Source organism: Typopeltis vanoorti, chromosome 19 (assembly GCF_054136105.1).
Source record: "Typopeltis vanoorti isolate ZY-2024b chromosome 19, IOZ_Tvanoo_1.0, whole genome shotgun sequence".
Taxonomy (NCBI): domain Eukaryota; kingdom Metazoa; phylum Arthropoda; class Arachnida; order Uropygi; family Thelyphonidae; genus Typopeltis; species Typopeltis vanoorti.
Genome location: NC_143567.1, coordinates 75,627,957 through 75,654,992, shown reverse-complemented (window position 1 = coordinate 75,654,992; position 27,036 = coordinate 75,627,957). Strand labels below are relative to the sequence as shown.

At 35.6% G+C, this 27,036-nt stretch overlaps 1 protein-coding gene across 3 annotated transcripts in view; it reads right to left on the bottom strand.

Annotated features, from left to right (window-relative positions):
- The window catches only part of LOC150096255 (DDB1- and CUL4-associated factor 6-like), a 443,059-nt gene that overhangs the window by 164,741 nt on the left and 251,282 nt on the right, over nucleotides 1–27,036 (bottom strand). For all 3 annotated transcript variants that reach the window (XM_090409214.1, XM_090409213.1, XM_090409212.1), the window contains exon 11: nucleotides 821–1,253. In XM_090409214.1, coding sequence (XP_090265340.1) covers nucleotides 821–1,253 — 433 coding nt within the window. The remainder of the gene's footprint in view (nucleotides 1–820; nucleotides 1,254–27,036) is intronic.

The following is a 27,036-nucleotide window of genomic DNA, read 5'->3' as shown; positions in this document are numbered from 1 at the left end:
TTGCTTAGATATCAAATACATTTATTTAGTTAGATATTAAAGCATAATTATAACTTTGTATGAGCTGTCAAGTTTTGAAATTTTTGTGCTACATGTAGACAAATGTTACTAACAAAATTATAATTAAATAAACTTTTCTGCACTGTGAAGAGAGAAGTTTGTCATTTCAAGCCCAATGTCGGAAAGCAGTAATGGTAGTACACGATGCTGAACTTGAACAGAAATTTCTCAGTTTCATTTCCAAGAATGTGCAGAAGTGAAAAGTTATCACATGTTGCTAAGCGTTCCACTGTTGGGGAGTAGGAAAGGAACACGACAGGTGAAAAATTGTAAAGTTCTGTGTCTTCAATATATGAAGGCTGAACAGAAATAAGAAGAAAAGTTAGAAATGGATCACAGAGACGAAGCTTAATCCTTATTAAGTGTCATATTAATCTATTATTCTATCAGAGCTTTTAGTTAAAATTTGTGCAACCAGAAGTATTGACCATTTGACTGTTTTGAAATTCGAATATCTTCTCATATTTTAATGATTTATTTTCACCACATAACACCTAAAACTTACTCTGTACCACTTATGGTATGTAATCTTGGGAAACACTGCTATAATCTGATGGCAATGCTGAAAAATCCCATACATGTAAATGAAATATACATGAAATTTATTGAAAGTTAAAAAAAAAAAAAATTCAAATTTCATTGTAAATTTTTTTTTTTATAATTTTAATGATTGAAAGAAAAATCATAGCATTATAATCAAGTTTAAACTCTCCTCCCCTACGTCAGAATTCTGAAATGAACTAATTAATGATACACCTACTTTTCTATTAGATCTTTTCGACGACAAGATAATTCGTGTTCTAGATTCTGAAGACTTAGATCTAATGCTTCACTTCCAGGATTATCAAAATGCCTCTCAGTGGGAAAAATATCTGACTTCTGAGAACTTGTATTTGACAATTTTCTTAGAGAATCAGTTCCACTGCTTGATGATGATGGACGTTGATCAATGTTTGGTATGTCTGAATTCTGAATTTGATGTCCCTGAGATTCAGCTATAATAGGAAGCACTATTCTTTCTTCAGAACATGATTTTGTAAAGTCTTTAGTCAGATCTGTTGCACTTTCAGTGAGTTGTTGGTTTCCTAAATTCAAATTGTTAGGTTCCTCTATGTAACCTGAAAGATGCTGGGAATGCTTTGAACCGGCATCAGTTATGGTAGAAGCAGAAGCAGCATCATAATGTTCTGCCTCTAAAGATACAAAAATATAACTGAGATAGTAAAATATAAGCATTATTATATCTTAATTCACTATCTATCACCAAAAGAACAATTTTTGTAATAAAAAAAAACACTTCAAAAGTTAAAGAATACCTCACATTCTCTCTTTCAGATTCAACATACAGTAGATTCTGGTTAAATGAGACACATTGGGATCAGAACATTCTGGCTCGATTAAGCAGCTGCCCCAATTATGCAAAGTTTAATGTTAATAGTTAAAATATATATAAAAAGAGGAATAACATTTCACTGAGCAACAAATCATTTATTCAAATTAATTATAATAGCAAAATATGTATATATTTAAATTTTCCCTAACTGTCATTATCAACAGAGACAAAACAACCTGCTGTCCTTAAAGTCCTTCAATATAATCCTATTTAAGTGGGTAGAATATGTGCCTTCCATATGCTTGGGATTTTTAGACCATCATTATTGTGGGTGATTGATAAGAATTAGGGTGATTGATAAGAATCTCACGGGCCTCCTTAAATTTACGTTCATATCATGTTTTGGTATGATGTAAACAACAGGTGCTTTTCCAGTCAATTCTATGTAAAGCGTTCAGGGCATGATCAGAAAGACCAGCTTGACCAGTCATTGACCTGGCCCCCTCTAAAGAAAAAGGAAAAAAAAACACTAGAAATTTTTCCAAAAATCTTTCCCTAATTAAAATTCATTTTTTTATTTATGTTTTGTCATGTCTTCTATTTCTATACTACTTATGAATGAATGATCATTGCATATGCAATGCTTAGTGTGTATTCCCAAATCGTCTACTCAACTTGGGCCCACCCTCCAAGATTAAATCCTGAGTGCGCTACTGAGCTTGACCATAGTTATTATATTTGATGTGTTGTTTATGTTCCTTTTTTCTGATAGGAATGGTGCATCCTGTTTCCCCTATATAGGGCAAATTACAGGTACAATGAATAACAGTATACCCCAGGGTGGGCCAGTGGGGGAAGGTGAATCCTTGGATGTGTTGAGGAAGTTCTTTAAGGTGGTATTTTTGTAGCATTCTGTTTATTTTGTCTGATATCCCGTTAATGTATGGAATGGTTACCGTTTATTATAGTCTTGTATATTTTTGTTTTTAAGTAATTTCTTGTACAGAATTTTGTTGCTAGTATTTGGCTGTAACTATTTTTTAGGAAGGCATTGCTGATAACTTTTAATTCATCTATATGTGCTTGTTCATTGGAGCAAATCTTCAAAAACCTGTTTTTAAGTGTACTAATGACCCCTAGTTTTTGTGTTGGGTGGTGGTAGGAGTTTATGTGTATATATTGGCCAGTATGTGACGGTTTCGGGTAAACAGTGAAGGAAAGACTCCCAGAAGGAAGACATGTGACAAGTGTATCTAGAAATGGAAGCATGTTCTGCTTTTCAATCTCAAATGGGAATTGTATGCATTGTGTTGTTTGTTTACATGGCTGAGAAAAGTGTCTAGTGTCTGGCACCATGGGGCCAGATAGCGAAAACACGTCAATGTATCTAAGCCAGCCTTTGGGTTTTAAAGGAGAGGAATCTAGAGCACGTTGCTCAAAATGTTCCATGTAAAAGTTAGCAGTGGAGGGGGGGGGGATGTTTTTAAGGTTTTGTTTGTGCCTAAGCATAATACATACAATTCACAATCGAGATTGAAAAGCAGAACACACTTCTGTTTCTAGATACACTTGTCACTTGTCTTCCTTCTGGCAGTCTTTCCTTCACTGTTTACCAGAAACCGACACATACTGGCCAATATATACACATAAACTACTACCACCACCAAGGTCATTAATACATAAATTACAAACAGGGCTTTGAAGATTTGCTCCAATGAACAAGCACTTAACGATGAATTAAAAGCTATCAGCAATACCTTCCTAAAAAATGGTTACAGCCAAAATAGTATGAACAAAATTCTGTACAAGACCTCACTTAAAAATAAAAATAAACAAGACTACAATAAAACTGTAACCATTCAATACATTAAAGGGATATCAGACAAAATAAACAGAATACTACAAAAAATACAACCTTAAAGCCATCTTTAAACCTCCTGAAAAATTAACGAGCTTCCTCAATACATCCAAGGATCCACTCCCTCCACTGGCCTACCCTGTCATATACCGTATTTATTGCACTTGTAATTTGCCTAATATAGGGTAAACAGGACGCACAACTCCTATCAGAAAAAAGGATAAACAACACATTAAATACAATAAATTAGGGCATCATTGTCACTGTAACAAAACTATCTATATGAAAGAATGTTTCTCTGATGTTGATTTAAATAGAATATAGCTTTGATGTAGTTAATTTATTTTATTTCATTTCATTGTAAATGAATGAGAGAAATATACAAGAGAAATATACAAGAAAGATGATGTAAGTGAAAAATGGAAGATTCTGAAGGAAAGTAATTACTGCTACAAAATTGCATTTAGCCAAAACAGAAGAGGAAAGAGAGAAAAGAAAGAAGCCATGGATGATGGACAATATTTTGAGGAAAATATCACAAAGAAGAAAGTTAGTTAACAGTAAAACAGAGGAGGAAAAAAAAAGCAGCATAAAGACTTGAGTAGGGAGATACAAAGAAAGATAAGAAAGAAAAAGGAAGAGTGGTTAGAAGAAATAAGTAAAGATACAACAGCAAAGGCAGAAAAAAATGACATAAAAGGTGTTTATAAAAACATTAATATGATGACAAGAAGGAGAAAGATGCAAAGGACTGGAGCAGTCAAGAATGAAAGAGGTCAAATTCTGATAGAAAAAGAGAAGATATTACAGAGATGGGAAGAATATATAAGTAAACTTTATGAAGACAGAGAACGAGGAGAAAATCAAATGAAAGAGCATAGTGGGAAGGGGCTGTACATTATGAGGGAGGAATTGAATCTAGCATTTCAAAAGATGAAAGAAGGAAAATCCCCTGGAATAGATGGTATACAGATATAACTCATAAGGAATATAGGTGAAAAAGGTATGGAAGTGTTATGACAAATTATTAACGAAATCTATGAGGGACAAGAATTACCAGAGGAGTTTAGAAGATCAATTTTTATCCCCATTCCAAAAAAAAAAAAAATTAAAAAGACAGGAGTTTTTGACTGCAACAATTTTAGAACGATAAGTCTTATAACTCACACAGCAAAAATTTTGGTACAAATAATTTTAGAGAGAATTAAGAATAAAATAGAAAAAGAAATGAATGAGGAACAGTTTGTATTCTAAACCAACAGAGGAACTAGAACGGAGATAACTTGTCTAAGAACTATTGGGGAGAAAACACTAAACTATTGCGGTAAGTTGTTTTGGTGATTTCTAGATTTTGAAAAGGCATTTGATACAGAGAAACATAAAAGGTTTTTTGACAATCTAGAAAATATTGATATTGACTCTTAGGAGTTGGAAATTTTAAAGAGATTATACTGGTCACAAACATTGTCAGTATGTGTAAATGGAGAGGAAACAGGAGAATTCCCTGAGGAGAGAGGAGTTAGACAAGAATGCAAGTTATCGCCATTATTGTTTAACCTTTACAGTGAACAGATGCTTAGAGAGGCACTTAAGGAAGGAATAAAATAAATGGAAGAATCATTAATAACTTAAGATATGCAGATGATATAGTGGTGATGGCAGAAAGTGAAAATGGATTACAACAAACTGTTTAAAGAATTGAAAACTCTTGTAAAGAGTACGGACTAAGGATTAACACAAAGAAGATAATGATAATGGGCAGAAAAATAGGAGATAATGTAAAGATAACATGTGGAGGAAAGATTTTAGAAGAAGTGGAAAGATTTCAATATTTAGGTGGCTGGATCTCAGAGAAAGGAACTTCAGAGTTGGACATCAGAAATAGAATAGGCAAAGCTAAATCGGCATTTATGGAAATGAAGAGAATTTTAATAAACAAGAATATTAAAATAGGTGTTAGAATTGAATAGTTAAAGCAACAGTTTGGAGTATTGCAAGTTATGGAAGTGAGTCATGGACACTCAGAAAGAGAGATATGAAAAGAATTAATACATTGGAAATATGGTGTTATAGAAAGATGGAAAAGATTAGCTATGCAAAGAGAATATCAAATCAAGAAGTTTTAAGAAGAGTTGGGATGGAAGAATACTGCTCAAGAATATTATGCAAAGAAAGACCAGATTTGCAGGACATCTTCTAAGAGGTTCTTCGGGACACGTGACAAGAACTATATTACAAAGGAAAGTTGAGGGGAAGAGAAGACGTGGAATACCAACTAGAACGTGGTTGAATGACATTGTGGAATGGACTGTTTAAGAATGATGGAGGCGAGAGACAGAGAGAAATGGAGAAGAGCTGCTCATCTGCTGCAACCCTCTTGTTACAGGATGCTACCGGACGACAATGATTGCAATTTTATTTTATTTTCACTAGAGGTCGGACCAGTAGAATAATCATTGATCAAATCATTGTCTCTTCAGCATACTACGAGGGTGGTCTGAAAAATTTTCGGCCTAACAATGAAAACACGAATTTATACTTTCAAAATTATTTTTATTTTTCAACATCATCTCCCTTAAGACTAATACATTTATTCCAGCAATGCTCCGGCACCATTATCCTATCCCTGTAGTTGGAAGTTTATTTTTCACTTGGTCAGACTATAATAAATTTAGTTTAATCCTTTATCCAAGTGTGTGCAAACAAAGTTTGCGTCTGAAAGTATCTTCAGGACTGGGGTAAAGTGGTACAACACTGGGCAACTCCTTGCAAAGGTGGAGCAAGCTACCAACACTCCTATCTCAGTATCTCCAATAATGCAAAACACATCTCCTTGTGGATATGTATAATGTTATGCATTAAGGGAAGGGCCACTACCCAGACTAGTTTCGACCTTTATTGAGGTCTCTTCAGTGGGAGCCAGGCCCAAGTGGAGATACCCGGCAGAAGCATTAGCAAGGTCATCTCCTCCTATAGGAGCTGCCAAACGGTGTGCCACCTTTTTATTAAATTACTCTGGATTTAGAGAAAGATGTTGAAAGTTTATTTTTCGCTTGGTCAGACTATAATAAATTTAGTTTAATCCTTTATCCAAGTGTGTGCAAACAAAGTTTGCGCCTGAAAGTATCTTCAGGAATGAGGTAAAATGGTACAACACTGGGCAACTCCTTGCAAAGGTGGAGCAAGCTACCAACACTCCTATCTCGGTATCTCCCATAATGCAAAACACATCTCCTTGCAGATATGTATCCCTGTAGTGGTTCTCAATAAGATCTGCAAAATACCCCTATGCAGCTGCAATCACCTCTTGATTCGAAAAAAAAAAAAAAAAAAAATGCTGACCAGCAAGGAAGAGTTTTAGTTTTGGGAAGAGCAGAAGTCAGGGAGCCAAATCTGGGGAATAGGGTAGATGTTCCAACAATAGTACAGATCCCTTAATATTCCCATTGCCAAGACACTTTTGTGGGCAGGTGCATTGTCCGGATGAAAGATGATTTTTTTTCTTCTGCCAACCGGGTTGTTGTGTCGGAAAAAGAGCTGACTCACTATTTGTATGCCATCTTGTTTCCGACCCAACATGCAGTGACGATTAGACCTAAGGAGAAGGACATGCTTATGCCTCCAGAGAAAGGGCTAAGAGAGTATTGTATATATGTTCACTCAAAAGTGTATCAAACCGACTGAGATACTGAGATTGTTAATATTAAATAAACTTAGGAAATCTGTATTTAGAATTGATAATGTCTGTGTAAAATAAGCAAAGGGAAATTGTGTCTCAGGACTGAAATTGTTATTATTAAATGTGTTTAAGAGATATATGTATTAGAACCATGTCAAAACAGTTCGGAGTTGCGGTGACCAATCAGCCGTGGCTAAGTATATGACGTAGTCACCGAGAGAGGGCGCTCGCATTTGTAATATAAGGCACGGCACGAGACTCATATGCTCTCTCGTTTTCTGTTCCTGTGTTCCCGTCCAATCCTGGATAGCTACAGAAGCTTGTTGCCGGTGCCCAGCAACAATCTCCCAGTTGCTGTTGTACCGAGCCGAGTAAAGCCACCAAAGGAATGAGGTCAGAATTCCAGTAAAGAGCCGTTGATAAGCTATGCCAACGTGAAGTCAGTGAAGAGCAACCTTCGAAGATAGTGGAAGTGAGTCGCTGATGCCACAGAAACACGTGGTGAGAAAATATGGAAGTCTTGCATATCGGAAATGAAAGCGTGGAGGGAAGTCACGGAAACCCCATGAAAAGAACAAGATGGTGATGTACAATTTTTCATACTCATTATAGAATTGTAATCGTAAAAGGAATAGGAGCCAAGGATTTAAGGAGCTCCACACATTAACTTACCCACAGTGCCTAAAAGACTATTTGGACTGATCTGTCTATGTCAAATAAGCTGGTGCCACTCTAAGCTTGTGCTGAGAAAGTAACCTAACCTCTGAAATGTTTGTCAGGAAGAAGCTATGTGATATAATGTTAGATATTAGCCTGAATTTTAATTAAGTTGTGAGGGGTAGAGCTTGAACACGAATTAGAATATTTTTCCATGTTAAAATACAAGACGGAATGCGTCTGACATACTTTGTATAAAGATTGTATATAATTGTGCTTAGAAAATGAGGCACTGAGTAACCCTGTATGGAATAATCGAGTCTGAACATAATAACATAACAGAGATATAGGATTGTTTCATTTAAACATAAGAATTGAAATTTTGGATATCATAACCTAAAGAGGGGGGGGGGGGTTCAGACTCTCTAGCATTGAAATTATTACTTAAAGTGTATCTATGCAAATGTTTATAATAAATGTATTTCTTTATGTCAAAGTTCATGAGTCTATTGTTTCTGAGATTGAATTACCACTTATAAAACTTTCGGACCTGTATGTGTGAAGGAGGGAAGCAATCTACATAAGAAAGAAAAAGGGGGGGGTGGAGCCACGACTGCACATCAATAACGCTAAACAACAATCTTTGTTGTTTAGTTGTTTAGCGTTATTTATTTGAGTATCAGAATTTAGTTATCGGCTGGCGCAATCGTTCTAAACAAAATATAAATTTATCAGAAATGAAATAACTGATATGCATGAGAGATAAATGATACATATAGAATAATATAACATAAGAATAAAAGTAAAAGTGACGAGGTGCAGACGTAACAGGGTCTTTTCTCACAAATTTTTTCGTCTAGTCTGGTTAAAAAATCGGAATAATATTAGCTGGTTATTGTTTTAACCTTCTGAAGATAATTAATAAACAAAATGCCTTTAGCATTCCAAAACACTGATGCCATGACCATTCCTGCTGATGGAACCGCTTTGTCATTTTTGGCGATGAACAACTGGCTTCTGTCCATTGTTTTGACCTGTTTGGATTGACACACAAAATCAGTTTTATTCTTGTTAAAACCCACCAAGCACTGTTTAGAGATTTTCATGCAACTGCGTTTTTGAACTACTGTGAGCAGGAGTGGCACCCATCTTGCACAAAGCTTTTTCATTTGCAATTCTTTATGCAAAATATATCCTACACGTTCTTTTGAAATGCCTATAGTCTCAGCAATTTCATGCACTTTGACTCGACGGTCATCCAATACCATATCGTGCACTTGATCAATGATTTCTAGCGTTGTTACACATTTTGGATGTCCTTCACATGGATCATCTTCAAGGTTGGTACACCCACATTTAAACTGCGGCTCATTTCTTAACTGTCGAGAATGAAGGAGAAGCGTACCCATAAACTTTTATGAGCTTCGAATGAATTTCTTTTGGCATTCAACCTTCTTTTACAAAGAATTTTATAACTGCACGATACTCTATTTTATCCATTTCAAGGGATACAGACAATACTTTTGCTTCAGACAGCTGTATAAAACAAAGTGGTTGATAGAATGACTTGCAATTTCATATGGATGCTTATGACAGATGTACCAACTTAGGGAGAAAAAAAAATCTTGCCAATAGTATTGCCATCTATGGTCGAGAACTTTTCAGACCATCCTCGTATGTGAAATGTAATTTTGTTTGTCTCTGTATATATGTGTGTATACTCCAGATGATAATCTTAATATGAAGGTCGAAACGTCGTGAAATTAAAATAATTATTTATAACGTGGTTGTAGAGTCCATAATTTGTGTAAAATGAATGCTGATCACCGTGTAATACTAAAGGAAAGGAATGAGTCATTCACGTGTCACTTTAAACACACATGGAACAAAACTGACGAGTCATTTACAAGGTGTACTTGGCACAGTATGACCTTTTCTCTCCGTGCGTCAATAACCCTTAAACCACCAACCATTTTCAAGAGATTTACTATAGGTATAAAAAACCTTTTGAGGGTGGGAGCCACATAAAAAAGTGAAATGCCAGCAATTGGAAAAAACTAAAACTCAACATCAGCAGAATTCAAGAGAGGGACCATCCAAATAAGAAGGATCAAAGCAAAAAAAAATGGAACTGACAGAAAAATTCAAGACTATGTCATTGTTGATAGTGATATCTTCATGCTCCTTTCAAATACAGGAATATTCAAAGGATATGCAATAGGAAGTGATCACTATATGGTTTTGAAGAGGATAAAAATGACCTTCTTATTGAAAATAAAAATATTTAGGACTTAAAAATAATAAAAGTACAGTGACTTTCAGAGATAAGCTGAAGACCCAAGTTCAATATTTTAACATACAAATACTCTTGAAGAATAAATAAAAGAATTTGAAAAATAGAACCTTGGTTCTCGACTCAGCCAGAGAAGTATGGTGAAAATGTCTGCAAGGGAAGAAAAATCAGAACTCCATGGTGGACTCAGGAAATTAAAGAGAAACTCACAGACAAGAAAAAAATGCACTGATAGTTCTTAGCAAATAAATTCAGCATGTGCTTTGAGATAATATAGAGAAAAATCTAAGAACATGAAATAGTTTGTAAAAGCAGATAAACAAATGGAAACAGTAAGGTAAGAATATGGAACAAAATTATCAAAAGAAAGAGTCATATGCCATTTCAGCAAAGTAAATTATGCAGAAATAGTGGATATTTAAGATCCAACTGTATTTCAAAGCTGAATGCATGCAAAAAAATTTCAAAAGTTTTGAAATTTTGATCAGAAAGTTTACGAGAATACAATCCTTGACATTGGAGTTGCCTTAGCTTGCACTACTTAAGATATGAGTCCTGACCAAACATCCATATATTCACCTTTTATTAGTACATTTGATAAAGGTTTCACTGGCCTGACAGTTGTTTCGAACTTTGGTTCTCTTCAGAGACTAGGCAAAACCTTTGTTCTAGCAAAAATCTCCATGAGTGTGTGTCAGCAATTGTTGTTGAGGTAGCAACTGTGCATAAATTATGTTCTAGGATGGAGAGCTGCTGGATGGTGTATCTGCCTTTCCTTTTCTGGATTTTATCCCAGACTTCTTTACTATTAATTGCTCTTGTTATGGAAGAATGGTATTGGATCCAGAATTCTTTCTGGCTGTGATGACAGACATGTCTTGCTCGAGCTTGAGCACATTTGAAATAAATTAGGTTTGTTGTTGTTGTGGAGTATCTATAGAGGATATTCCATGCTTTCATCTGAGCTTCATTGGCTGCTGTGCAATTATTCTATTGTGACTTAGGAAAACGTGGAAACTGATTAGATGTTTCAGGAATTACAGTTGTTGCAGCTTGTGTAATACACTCTGTCACGTGGTTTACTACATCGCTGACAGAAGATATCAAAAGGACATAAAATGGTATATGGAGGGGGCAGAAACAAGGTGAAAGCAGAATCAAGGTGAAAACTGAATATTTCCTTTCAGCACAGGTGTGCTGAAAGGAAATATTCAGTTGTTTGCTGATGATGAGTAATAGTTAATCAAGGTGATGTGGAGAGCTTGCAGGACGATTTAAATAGGCTGTCAGTGTGGGCAAAAGTTAATGGGGTGCCAGTTTAATGTCGAGAAATGTAAAGTTATGCATTTTGGGATAATACATAGATTACAAGCTGTGTATCACATTGATGGCACTGTACTCCAGGAAATAGATGAAGCTAGAGATTTAGGGGTGGTGGTAGACAGAGAGTTAAGTTTAGAGGGCATATTGCTAAGGTAGCCCATAAGATTACTTGGCTAGTGAAGAACACATTAACAAGTAGAGATAAGGAAGTTGTAATTCCTCTTTATAAGGCCTCGATATATCCACATCTGAATTATTCTGCTCAAGTCCGGTCCGCTAGGTTTCTTGGGAATGAAGAAGCGGTGGAGAGGATTCAGGGGAGAGTGAACCAAGATGGTGAGTGGCCTGTGGAATGTTCCCTATGAGGATAGATTGAAGGTGTGTGGATTGCAAAAGTTGGTTGACAGGAGAAAAAGAGGGAATATGATAAAAACATTTAAGTTGCTTAAAGGATTTTATAGGATAGGTGCAGGGGGGGAAAATGACCCCTTGTTCTGAACCCTCTAGCCATCTCTGGAAGTTGAATAAAGGTGTGGTCAGCAGGGGGGGGGGGTGCAAGGACTAGATTTTTTTCCTTGGAGAGTTGTGAATGAGTTGAATGGGTTGCCAGTCAGTTGTGAGGGCTTTGTCTGTTAATGGGTTCAAAGATTGTGTGGATGGATTGAGTCTCTCACGATGAGTCTTCAGACCCCATGGAGGTGCCCGTATAATAATAAGATGAGCTGACTGTTACAGAATTGAATTCTGCTAAAGTAGAGAAGGCTTACCAGTCAGCTTGTGCAACATTCGTGATAACCATGATGTAGTAGATGGTTGCAAATGTAACAAGGTCAACAGCATAGGGAAATGGTCACTCCCATATAAGTTATCACCAGTTTCCCATTTGAACAATGAAAAGAGGGAAGGTGAGAAGGCAGTGAATGTTCTGGTAGGCATAGAGAAGAAGGTTTTGCTTCTGGTGTTCAAGAGGAAGAGATTATTGTTAAGCATATGCTCCACAACTCTTCCTCTGATGTTTCTTCAGGCACTATCCCATAGTGTTGTGTCCATTTAAATTTCAAATTAAAAGTAAGGGGGGGAGATGGTAACCACAACATGTCATTAAGATCATCTTGAGAAATATCTGCAACAGAAGGAAGGCAGGCAGGCAGGTACAGCATACTTTTATTAGAGTTCCAACTGAGAATTAGATAGCAATTGCTCCAGCTTAATATCAATCCATGCCATCTGTAGTCAAGCCCATCTATTAAAGGGTCTGGAGGAATCCTCAACCCTCTGTGGTGCATATTTTATTATTTATATTTTTTTAATTAGTGGATTTTGGCATAATGGAATTGTTTTTGGCATGCATTCTGAGTTCATATCAGTTTTTCTCGTTTATGACTCTAGAGACAGCAAACAAATCATACCATTCAGAGATGATGTAGTTAAAAGGTTGGATTGATATGTGTCAAAGTCTCTACTGACACTTTCTTTACAGTTGCCTTCACAGATTTTTAAGAAGTTTAACCACTAGATGTTGCTATATATGTGGAATACTGCTTCCTCGCATCCTGGTATGGGATGCACTGCTCAGTTTTTACTTTTTGGACCTTTTTCATCCTTCCATCTTTGCCATGCTTAGGAGTAAGCAAGATGGTCACACTCACAATTAAGCATTTTGGAATCTTGCACTTGCAGTTCTTGTTTTTATGATCTTTACTGCCACAGTGAGCACAGATGGCAGAGCATGGATAGGCAGTTTGAGAATGACCATACTTTTGACATTTAAAGCAGCACACAAGGGGTTTGGGATATAGAGCCTAACGAGCAGTTTAGATATCCTGCTTTCAGAGATGTTGATGGTTTAAGTGTATTGAAAGTATGGATGATGTTCCTCTTGGTAGGAACCAAGTAACCATCCCTACACATCAGCATTCTCCTCATGGTTGCCACTTCTCAGCCTTTCATTTCGGAGATCTCTTTGTTCTGAAATTACTCCTTGAGAATAATTCAAAGCTTTTTGTGTGGGATAACCATGATAGGTATTCCACAAACAGATGTTGCACAGAAAAAATACTGTGATTGAGTCTGTTATTATTTCTACCCGAATGCCCCGAACAGTTTTTTTTTAAAACAGATTTTGGAGATCTGCCAACCCTTCCAGATGAATAACGGTGATATTTTCCCAAGTGCATGTTCACCAGTTGAGTGTTTATTGTTGCTGTCTCTAATGTTTTCTGTTTCTTGTTTTGGTTTACTTTTGATGTCATAATGGTTTTTCTGAACCTGGTTGGGGCTTACTGCTGAAGGTACCTGATATATAATAATTTTATATATCTTCATACTCAAAGGGAGTTTATTTCAGTGCCAGAGCTATCCACCTGCCATAAGGAGCCACACATAAATGCCTGTTCTCTGGCAAGCAATGACTAGTGGAACACCAGGGTTACCCCCCAGATGCTATACCAGCACAACGGCAAGCCTTGGGCTCTGTTCTTGGACCATGGGAAAATAGACTTACTGTGACACAGTTCAGTCTTTTTCCAGCTAAGATCATTTAGAATGCCTAGCCAAATGATTATGGCTGGGCCATCTAAGATTGCCCAGCTTTCTGAAGAAGAGGTCATAGTAGTGAGAGACTACCAGGATCCCCCTTTCTAGATATCCACAGGTTGCACTGCGTGGTAAACACTGCTGTGTTTGTCACTTGGTATAAAAAAATTTCAGGAGGAGAGTGAAGAATGTGGAAAGTATATAAAAGGAATAAGAAGAAAAAGGGACAGTACCAACACTGGAAGGTCCCCTCCACCATAAACATGCCTCACATGGAGGGATGCATTCGAGAACAAGACAGGGTGGTTAAATGTTGATCTCTCTCTCACACACTCACATACACAGGCTCACTCCAACTGCTTTCCCACAGAAATTCCATCATTTCTATTCAAGTTTCCTATATTTATTTTTCATGGGTGCAATTCTGCTGAACTGACTTTCATCATTTCTTCACTTTCTCAGAACTTGTTAAAGAACAAACACAGCTGCTAGTCAATAAACATTTAGAGTCCAACTTAAACCTATAAAACCAGTTTCTTATCATCCTCTTTTACATTTGCCTTTATCATTTAAGAGTGCCTTCATCACATTGGTGTTCCACAAGGGACTATAATCCTGAGCTTCTTTCTTTCTTGTTCCTTCTTTCTTTTTTTTTACTATCCATATGCAACAATCCCTCATATATGTACAGTTAGCATATTCTGTATATACACACAAACACACACTCTCCTATTCTTTAGAACAACATCCCCTCATTGGACTACTCAAGGATTATAACCTACCCAACTTTGGTATTCCCCCCCCATACACACAGTACTAATCGCCTGTAAGTTACATATATAAGGGGCATATATTCAGGATGTGCTAGGTGTGCAGTGCACACCCACAGAATAGCAAAATTAAACACAATATACTAATGTTCACGAAGAGAAGACATTTCAATGCGTGAATATTGTATCACATTTGTGTTAATAGCCCAGGTGTGCCGTCACAAATATGAGGGTGGTCTGAAAAGTTCTCAGCCTCAACAATAGATGGCAACACTATAGGCAAGAGATTTTTTTCTAAGTTGGTACATCTGTCATAAGCATCCATGTGAAATTGCAAGTCATTCTATCAAGCATTTTGTTTTATACAGCTGTCTAAAGCAATATCCCTTGAAATGGATAAAACTGAGTATCGTGTGGTTATAAAATTCTTTGTAAAAGAAGGTTTAATGCCAAAAAGAAATTCATTCAAAGTTCATAAATGTTTATGGACACTCTTCTCCCTTCGTTTTTGACAATTAAGAAATGGGCTGCTGAGTTTAAATGTGGGTGTACCAGCCTTGAAGATGATCCACGTGAAAGACGTCCAAAAAGTGTAACAACACCAGAAATCATTGATCAAGTGCATGATATGATATTGGATGACTGGCGAGTCAAAGTATGTGAAATTGCTGAGATCATAGGCATTTCAAAAGAACATGTATTTTGCATGATAAATTGCAAATGAAAAAGCTTTCCGCGAGATGGGTGCCATGCTTGCTCACAGTAGATCAAAAACACCCTCATATGAAAATCTCTGAACAGTGCTTGGTGGGTTTTAACAAGAATAAAACTTATTTTGGGCATCAATTTATTACTATGGATGAGATTTGGATTCACCATTACACACCAGAATTCAAACAGCAGTCTCATCCATAGTAATAAATCGACAAAGTTTGGTTCCATCAGCAAGAAAGGTCATGGCATTAGTGTTTTAGGATGATAAAGGCATTTTGTTTATTAATTATCTTGAAAAGGGTAAAACCATATCCAGGGGAATATTATTCTGATCTTTTAACCAGTCATCGTCGTCATCCGGTAGCATCCTCTAGCAAGAGGGTTGCAGCAGATGAGCAGCTCTTCTCCATTTCTCTCTGTCTGTCGCCTCCGTCATTCTTAAACCAGTCCATTCCACGATGTCATTGAACCACTCTCTATTGGTCTTCTACGTCTTTTCTTCCCCTCAACTTTCCCTTGTAATATAGTTCTTGTCAGGTGTCCAGAAGAACCTCTCAGAAGATGTCCTGCAAATTTGGTCTTTCTTTTCATAATATTCTTGAGCAGTGTTCTTCGATCTCAACTCTTCTTAAAACTTCTTGATTTGATATTCTCTCTGTATAGCTAATCTTTTCCATCTTTCTATAACACCACATTTCCGATGCATTAATTCTTTCCATATCTGTCTTTCTGAGGGTCCATGACTCACTTCCATAACTTGCAATACTCCAAACTGTTGCTTTAACTATTCAATTCTAACACCTATTTTAATATTCTTGTTTATTAAAATTCTCTTCATTTCCATAAATGCCGATTTAGCTTTGCCTATTCTATTTCTAATGTCCAACTTTGAAGTTTCTTTCTCTGAGATCCAGCTACCTAAATATTGAAATCTTTCCACTTCTTCTAAAATCTTTCCTCCACATGTTATCTTTACATTATCTACTATTTTTCTGCCCATTATCATTATCTTCTTTGTGTTAATCCTTAGTCTGTACTCTTTACAACAGTTTTCAATTCGTTGAACATTTTGTTGTAATCCATTTTCAATTTCTGTCATCACCACTATATCATCTGCATATCTTAAGTTATTAATGATTCTTCCATTTATTTTCATTCCTTCTTCTACATCCTCAAGTGCCTCTCTATGCATCTGTTCACTATAAAGGTTAAACAATAATGGCTTTTAACCAGACTAGACGAAAAAATTTGTGAGAAAAGACCCGCTTTGCAGAAGAAAAAAAACATCTTTCATCAGAAAAATGCACCTGCCCACAAAATTGTTTTGGCAATGGAAAAATTAAGGGATGTGCACTATGAATTGTTGGAACATCCACCCAGATTCCCCAGATTTGGCTCCTGCTGACTTCTATCTCTTCCCGAAACTAAAACTCTTCCTAGCTGGTCAGTGTTTTTCTTCGAATCAAGAGGTGATTGCAGCTGCAGAGAGGTATTTTGCAGATCTTACTGCAAACCACTATGGGGACAGAATAATGGCACTGGAATAAACGTATTAGTCTTAAGGGAGATTATGTTGAAAAATAAAAATAATTTTGAAATTATAAATTCGTTTTTTTATTAGGCCGAGAACTTTTCAGTCCACCCTCATACAAACACCCTTGAGCCCTTTAAACAGGCATGCAGATGGCACAGCATGTCAAATTCTTAGTGTTCCAATGGTTTTAAATGGCCCAGAAGGTGAGCAAAGTGTGCACTGAGACAATAGCACCCAGAAGTTGTTAGTGGATGTTGAAATAACAATTGAATGTTATTTGTCATGAATTGCTGTTTTTGTTTTCTGAGTTTCATCTGTTTTGTGTGCATGTGTGAAGTGTGAGCTGACATGTTTATGACTCCAATATAGACAAGTTTTTAATATATATTTATAATTTTCTATAAATAATTCATAACTTTTTTGCCCATATTTTCAATATGAAACAGTGTTGACAATCTACTGAATATCCCATTTCCTGCCAGAGCTCTCATGGATTCCATGATTATAGTTGAAGGAGGTTGGAACTCGTATAAATAAGTAAAAAGTTATTTCAGCCTTTCTTTGGTTAAATCTGGAAAAATAATAATTTCTCAAGTGATTACTTTTCCAATTTATGTGAATATTAGATGGGTGTATTTAAAAATTGTATCAAAATTCAACTTACCAGTGTCTCATTCTAGTATTTGACAACAATAATCTAATCTCACCACAAAGCATAAAACCATTGTGCTTCTCACATAAACACCATGCAAAGCATAGCTATTGTTCATTTGACCTTTATGCTTTCCATATTTCAAATTATATTAATTGATAAATTAAAGTAATCAAAGTTATCCTCCAATTAATTGCACTGCATCAATTAAAATGAGTGTGGATGCACTATGCTCTCTTAAAACCTTCATATATCAATAAAATTACAATCATATGGTTAAATTGATGTGAATTTTGGAGCAGGGTTACATAAACCACACGACAGCACACCCAACCTAAATAGGCACGTGACACCACACACACACACACACACACACACACAAAATTGTGTGCAGTCATGACTTTCTACATGAGCCATAAGAATGAGTATCACTTTAGAAGCAGTCTCTGTAAAAATGAAACATAAATTAAACTGTGATGAAGGATTTAACTTACACTGCATTTGGACACTTCATTAAGTCTTCCAGAGTAGAACTTGAGGCTGCAAGAGTAGCAGCAGAATAACATAACTAAAAACCACTGTAGTTCAAACTGTCAATATGCACAATGTACATTAGTCAATATTTTGTTAGTGTGCAGATTTATTTTCTGATGTATATGTAGGTTTCTGTGGTTAATCAAGCTCATTGCTCTTGTGGCATTTATTATGTAGAGCATGGGGGATCTCTCCCAAAAGGAAGGTCAGAAGAGATCCCCATGTCTGAACATGTAAAAGACGTCGAAAAAAAGAAGAGAGCATAAATCAGTGTCGTGTCATTGTTTCCTTATAAATTTTACCTCTATTGTTCTCCTTGTGCCTACTGAGATATGGCTTCTAAACTGACCTTCTGGAGACGTTTCTGTCTTCGAGCTCTGACGAAATTTATTTGTTGATGCTGTGCCAGTCAGAACTCTAGGATAGAAATTCTTATTCGAAGAAACTTTCCCAGAATTCAAGTAATACCTTATACAGATTAAGTAGTTAGGTAGATTGAGTTCTCAGTATACAGTCATGGCCTTGACAATCTTAGATTCCCCTTCTTTCCTCTAAACTTAGGTTCGATATTTTCGTGAGTGGTAAAATTCAATCTCTTACTCAGACAAACTCAGGTATACATGGGAAAACACATTTATTATTTATCTAAGAACATTACAATTTAAACAACACATATAATCAAGCAAATCAAGGTTAATACTAAAATACAAGTAAAACAGGGTAATAATAATCAAACAGACAGGCTATTCAAACACACTCATGAGAATCTTATGTTCATCTATATTACAAACATGGATGTTGGTATTAAACTAGATTACTGCTACTAACGACTCATACACATTAAACTTGGTCTAGACAACCTATGAACGTAGACTACCAGTCCAATTCGACTAACATAACACAGGAAACTGTCTCAAAATCTCTCTTTTTTCTTTTCTATACTCTGTCCATTTTACACCTTCGTCACCAATAGATAACACATAAAAAGGAAGATTTGTACATTACCACCTTGTTAGATGATTTCTCAATCCTTCAGTCTGTTCTTTGTTATAGATTGTCCCTCTGTACGATGGATTGCCGCCATGTGGGAATCACATGCTCATCCCGAATTCTCCATGTCTTTCTTCTGGGCTTACGAACTTTTCACGTCACTGCTTCTAACACGATTTACCTTCAAAGGAATCCTTTGCTGCTTTCTCATCAGTTAGATCTACACCGATGGTCTAAAAACTTGAACACTGCCATCATCTCGTGCTATATTTTCTTCGACCTGCATCGCTCAGTAACGGGAAACACGCTACCGCTTTGCCATCTTCACACGTCTTGTCAGGTATCAGGCATGCTGATCCGCTCAGGAACTTCGAGCAGGGTACGTGCGACCGGGGAACACCACAGGAACCAGGAGAAAACGTAAAAGGAAGCAAAAAAGGTAGTCCCTCTCGATGATGTGAATCCATTTTAAACCCCATTATAGCGCCCTCTTTTCGTACTCCAAACTTGTCTACGACGCTCTCCCATTCGCTATCACCGAGTGATGTCACCTCCTTGTTGTACACGCATCGCTTTTTTTGGGGAACGCGAATTTCTTGCGCCTTCCACAAATGCCTACTCATTGCCCATTACATCATCTTTGGTGGTCAATTTTCGTTCGCACGATGATACACGACTTTATACATGGCATATTTTAACATTGATGTTTTTGACAAATTAAGATTCCATCTATTTTAGACAATAACTTTAAACATAGTACAATTTAATATTTATTTCCTTTTTCGATTTCATTTTAATTTAAGATTCAACCTCTTCTTTTATATTTTAATTCCTTTTTAAGCAAAGTTAATATCTGCATCTTCACATATTATGTCTGTTTTGACAAGAGTACAAGTGTGCTTTTGCTTGATATTGTTCTTCTTGTTAAATCTTGAATGGAGCAGTTCTATTCTTGATAGAGCCATCATTCAAGATCTAACATCAGGTTTCACATAACCACCACTTGCCATCAAGTACTCTGGCAACAGAAAAAAAATGTCATATATTGCTGATAACTGTTTCACAAGAAAATTTAAAGAAACCTCACAAATGCCTAGGATCCCCTACACAACGCAATAAAAATCAAGGCTTAATTTTACATCAAGTTTGGTCCGCTTTCATCAAAAATTTAACTGCCACAGACCACAATATAGCACACGTGATACCATAGAATGTGATAGCAACAACTAGCAATGTTCCAACACGCATACAGTAACAAATGTATCATTTGTATTCTAATTTATCAATTTAACAGTTGTGAAGTTATAAAAAACATCTAATATGTGTAATTAATCATTAATAGACTTATGTTGTGTAAAACTTTTATGTACCATTATCCCTGATGATGTAAGTCTTACGGCGCCCAAAACTTGTTGGGTTTTAATTTGGTTATTTTTAATAAACTCTTTATATTACAATGTGGTCTCAATACCAAAAATTACTTACAGATTTATTTCCTATTCACATTTTATGAAAATAGTGGCTAGAATTTTAGTCACTGAAATTATAAAACATTTGTAACCTTTATAAACTGTGCTTAATAAAAATGTCATAAGGGATGAATGAAGTGGAAGTGTTCATGTAAAATGCTGTCTAATCATGAAATTAGGGCAAGTTATATATCAATTTGTTAAATTGATGAAATAAGAGTTAATGTAACAAACTGCAAGATTATGCTGCACTGAACTGGAACCAACTATTTTTTTTTAATTTTTCTATTTTTAACATGAATATTTCATGTTAAAAAATCTATTGTACATCAGTACTATAGGTGTAAGGTATGGGCAGTAGGGGTAGCACCTCTGCCTGCTCAGCAGTCACATCAAAATATTTGGTGGCTGGGTGGAATTGGTTCCCACTTTTCATGCAACTCTCACTTATGGCTCTAAGTAGCTGGTAGAGTGCACCAGCGGCCACATCCTGGAACCGTGCCTCGACTGGCATGCAAAACTAAGTGAGGATATCAGCATTTTATGCTGTAGTGAAGGAGAGTATCACCTCCTTGTTGCACTTGAAGACTGGAATAGCTAAGTTAGCAGATGACCAAAATTTAATTTGACAATGATAATGAAGGCATGACAGCAAACTATGTGACATAGTCTGGGCACACTCTGAGACAAAACAGAGATGTGTCCAGTCACTGTGGAAGAGACAGGAACCTCACCATATAGCCTTCTATAGTAAACCATGAAACAGAGAACTATGTCAGATTTAAGTAATAGAGACAAGGTTGGACCCTCTGCAATTTTTGTCTCTTGGAAACATTACAGGGAAGATGAGAAAGAAACTCGGGAATGTAAGATGGATACTATGAAAATAGCATATGACGAAGATACCTTAAACTTCTCCAGGGAGGGTATCTCCTGATCCTTCACGTCTGAAAACCAAGAATCTTCTCTTAAGGCTTGCAACTTGGAATGTAAGGACCTTATATGAAGCTGGGAAGTTAGATAACCCTATACAAGAACTTGAAGCAATGAAAATTGACATTGCTGGTATTATTAGTGAAGTCAAATGGACTAACAGTGAAAAAATAAACAGAAAAAGCCATTCAATTATATACTCATGTAGAGACAGTCATAGAAATGGAGTAGCATTTGTACTAAAAAATAAGATTGCGCAATCCTTACTTGGATTTTGGCCCATAAGTGACAAGATAATTGCATTAAAAATTGCAGCTCAACCTTTTAATAGTTTTATTGTCCAAATATATGCACCTACTTCTGATTACCCAGATGAAGATGTAGAATGTTTCTATGTGAAGCGTACAGACCAATCAGTCTGATCAGTTAGATAGCATTATATATCATCTTAGAAAGAAATAAACATAAAATCAAAATGGAAATTAATGAAACACAATCTAGTTTTCAGGAAAATAAAGGAACTAGAGAAGGACTCTTCAATATTAGAACTATTATAAAAAGATATCTGGAAGCAGAAAGAAGCCTACTTATGGATATTATTTCTGGGAAAACTCCCATGTTACTCCTCTTAACAAACTATTATATTTACGGCTATTTTGCCTGCTGTTTAGGAGTGCCCCTGTTTAAATGTCATTGGCTTTTTTATTCACGGATTCTTAGGGCATTGTACATGTATATTTACCAATAAATATATGTAACATAAAGGAAGAGAAATTTATACATACCATTTTCTGGGTGTTGTGGCTTTTCTTCTTTCGATGCTTGTAGTCTTGCCCACACCTGATGGTGGAACCCGTGTAGGTGATATCACAGTCTTTTTGGCAGGGAAATTTATAGACCACGTTGTGGCATTCAAATATTTCTTTTTGTGTATGAGATTTAGTGGGTTTTAGGAAATTTGCCAATTTTTGGTTTGTGGTGACAAGAAAAGCCACAACACAGAGAAAAAGGTATGTAAATTTCTCTTCCCTTATGCTACATATATTTATTGGTAAATACACATCTACAATGCCCTAAGAATCCATGAGTAAAAAAGCCAATGACATTTAAACAGGGGGCACTCCTAAACAGAAGCAGGCAAAATAGCCGTAAATATAATAAGCCTACTTATGTTTTATTGACTACACAAAGGCCTTTGACAATATGCAACATGAATAACTAATCAAATGCATCTAAAATTTAGGAGTAGATGGTAAAGATACCAGATTACTGATACATCTATATTGGGAGCAAACTGCCTCAATAAAAATATCAGGAGAAATCTCAGAGGAATTCCCAGTAAAGAAGGGTGTTGGACAAAGCTGTGTTCTTTCTCCTATATTGTTTAACCTCTATATTGAAAATATCTTCCAGCAATTAGAAGAATTTAAAGGAGTCAGCATAGGAGGCAGGAATATAAATAATTTAAGATATGCAGATGATACAGTACTGCTAGCAGAAAATAAAAAAGATCTTTAAAACCTACTAGAAGAGATACTGAAGCTAAGTGAAAAATATGGACTTAATTTCAACTTCAAAAAAACTAAAACCATGCTGGTAACAAGAGAAAAAGGGAAAATACCCGATATAAATATTAAGATCAGAGGAAATACTTTAGATCAAGTAGAGAGTTATATATATTTTGGTCAACTAATTACAGAGAATGGAAAGTGTGATAAGGAAATATTAAGAAGAATAGAAATTGCTAGATCAACCTTCATTGGCGTGAAAAACATTCTGACCTCAAGGAAAATTCACACAAAAACAAGAATTAGGCTGTCCAAATGCTACGTATGGTCAACACTGCTATATGGAGAAGAAACCTGGACAATATCAAAATATTGTGAAAATAAACTAAAAGCCTTTGAGATGTGGATCCTCAGAAGAATTCTTAGAGTCCCATGGACTGCCAAAAAACTAATTTAGAAATATTAAAGATGATTGGAGAATGTTGAAAACCATTAAGAAAAGGAAACCACCTACCTTGGTCACATACTAAGGCATGACTCCCTACAAAAAACACTTCCAGAAGGAATGATACAAGGAAAAAGAAGAAGAGGAAGACAAAGAACAGATTGGATGGGAAATATTAAGGACTGGACCTTTTTTGTCCTATGAAGAATGCAAAAGAGAAGCACAAAACCGTACATGGTGGAAGCTCATGGTAGTCAACCTCCTGGAAGGAGATGACATTTTTGTAAATGCTTGAATATAGGATGGTGGTACTTTTCAAGAAAGTACCACCATCCTATATTCAAGCATTTACAAAAAAAAAAAAAAAAAAAAAAAAAAAAAAAAATCCAGTCTTAGGTGTTTCTTGAAATCTACTTCTAAAGAAGCAGACTTCAAGACACGACTAAGACTAGATGTTTGAAACCTTTCTAAAAACCATATTAGGTTCTCTCATATTTCACAGACAACACAGATGGCACAAATGCAACAAGAAATAATAAGAAACTAGATTACACATATGCAAAAGACTAAACCAAAAGTACACAAGAAATCTTATTTCCCCAGAGGTTAGAGAATGTGTTGCAAGTTATGATATACTGCTCTCCCCCCCCCCTCTCTTTTCAAATAAAACTATTGTTCAAAAATTAGTTGACAATAGCAATAATTGAAGTTGTTTTCCTCTCCAGACAGATTTATTTTAATTCAAAAATTGTATACAACAGCATGATATACACCTTTCAAAATGAAAAAAAAAATAAAATAAAATAAAATAAAATAAATAAACAATTTATTTTATTTTATTGATTTCACTTCATTTCACTTCATTTAATTTCACTTCATTATATGAAGTGAAATTAAATGAAATGAAGTGAAAGTATCAGTGGATGTGATTTGAAAAACCAATTAGTCGACTCAAATCTTAAACAAAAATGTTTAGAAAAAAAAAAGCATGTAACATCATCATCGCTAAACAGATCCATGAAATTCACTACTATCAGTGAAAAGTAAGCATCTGTCTTGTTGCATTTTTAATGTCTTGTCTGCACCTGCCAATATACATCGAAATATACTCATTTATTGGAAATTGTTTCCATGAAAGTTTGCAAATGCTACAGTATTTTTTCATGTTCACAGAACATTTGTTGATATTCCTGCCTGAAGTCAAATCATGTGAACATCAAGTTATTTACTGAGTTTGATAAAGCTATTGCAGTTCCAAATATGTAAAAAAAACTACTCTAGTTTTGTGATTGCATATATGAAACATATGTTAGAGATGCAAAGTCTATATTTATGGACATATTTCTTTTATATGAAATATGTCCATTAATTTGCCTAACAATAGTTTTCAGGTTAAAAAGTGGTGAATATCAGGTAAATCATCAACTTTACTTATAGCTTGATTTTAGGATACTCCATTACTAATTAAGTCAAGAAAGTAATTCTTATAGTGTATCCTAAAGTTTATAGTTGATAGCATGTTTGCTGAAATATAGCCTATAACATCAGAACAACTGAAATATCATCAATTTCCTGATATGTACCCCAAGGGATGTTCAGGCTACTATGACAGCACTACATGGATTAAGTTTCTATTATTACTAATCTCTTATTTTCCTACAAATTAGCATATTACTTTTTAGCACTCCACTCATATCTAACATTTCATGCTTCTAAGGAACTTCTGAGTAAATCAATCAGCCTAGAGACTCTGGTCTTCTTCTGAGCCTCTTTCCTGTCATCTTGGCATCAAACAGGTGTTTGATACCAAGATGACAGGAAAATTAGATTAATTTTCAAGATGACAGGAAAATTAGATTAATTTTCAAGATGACAGGATAATTAGATTAATCCTGCTCATACATTTTTGAATGCTAATAATGTTAGATTTCTGTCTAATATCTTCATTTTTTAATATGATTCTGCCATTGATGTCATCTGTTCACTTCTCTAATTTTTCTCAATCTCATACCTGTGGCTCTATCTTTGATCAAGTGCTGTATTTCTAGCACAACTCTCATATCCAAAAACTGTTTTGTATACTGTTAGTTTTGTGTTTTGGTTAATTTCACTCTTATTTCATATACATTTATTTAATTCGTTCCCCATCATACTAGATTTGCTTATTCTGTTGTCTATTTCCAGATTTAATTTGCTATATTCTGTTCTATATTCTATATTGAGTTCAATGTTGCAAAATGTAAGGTTTTAAAATTTGGAAAACAAAGATGAGATGCAGAATTTATGCTTGGTGAGAATATATTGTTGGAGGTAGAGGAAATAAGAGATCTGGGGGTGATAGTGGATAAGGATCTAAAATTTAGGGGACACATTGCCAAAATTGTGAAGACAACACAAAGACTTCTGGGAATGATGCAGAGGACACTGACGTGTAGAAATAGGGAGATTCTTGTTCCATTGTATAAGGCTTTGATTAGGCCACACACGGACTATTGTGCCCAGATTTGGTCACCAGGTTTTCAGAAGGATGAAGAGATGTTAGAAAGGGTCCAAAGGCGATTGACTAAGGTAGTTTCTGACTTCTGGAATGTTGAGTATGAGGAAAGATTGAGAAGATGTAATTTGCAGAGTCTAGTGGAGAGAAGGAAGAGGGGAGATATGATAGAGACCTACAAGTTGGTAAGGGGTTGTTATAAGATCAATGGTGGAGAAGTTCTACAGAGAATAATGGGAGATCAGGGGAGAACCAGAGGTCATCCCTGGAAACTGTATAAAGAGGGTGTGAGTAGGGGAGTGAGAGGCAGGTTTTTTCGTACAGAGTTGTGAATGATTGGAATGCCTTGCCTGAGAGTGTGGTGTCTGCAAGGAGTTTGAGTGTGTTTAAGACACGGTATGATGAGATGTGTGTGTGATAAAAGGACCTCCCAGATGCGTCTTTGACTCCATGAGGTCTTGGGTAGTAATAATAATAATAATAATATTCTAAAAACTGTGCCTAAATAGCTGAAATATTTCACTTATTCTATAAGTTCTCCATTGAGAACGCAGATAAAGTTTTCTATGTTTTTGCCCATTTTTCACAGTTTGTCTTTTCATTGCTGATTTTCATGCCAAATTTGATACAGCTGTTATGCAATTTAGTTAGAGGGCAATGAAAATTTGCAATAGATGTGTTTACGCTTAGGAGTACATCATCTGCATAAAGCAAAGAGCTAAATTTGACATCTCCAACTCTAATATCACGCCTAATACCACTTTCTTTCATAATGTGATCCATAGAGATTATAAGAGTAGAGATAATGTGCATCCTTGTCTTACTCCTGATTTTACATCCAACTACCATATTCTTGTATTTCCTTCAATTCTAACTACTGACTAACATCTTAAATATAGATTATCCATTGCTCTGTATAATGTTCCATTTACCTCGAATCTCATAGTGTCGTGCTTTGAAAAGGTTTTCTCTGGACACCTTGTCATATTTCCATGATTTCTCAACTATTTGTCATAGTATGAAAATCTGATCTTGTCAACCTTTATTTGACCTGAACTCAGTTCATTCTTCTCCAAGTTTCTCTTCTACAAGTTTTCTCAACCTCTTTATTGAAGTATGATTGCATAAATCTTACCTGGAACATTTAGCAGAGAAACTCTTCTGTAATTCTCACATTCAGCTTTATTCCATTTTGTATAGATGGGAACCATGAGAGATCTACTCTAATCATCTAGAATTCAACTTTCTGACCAGG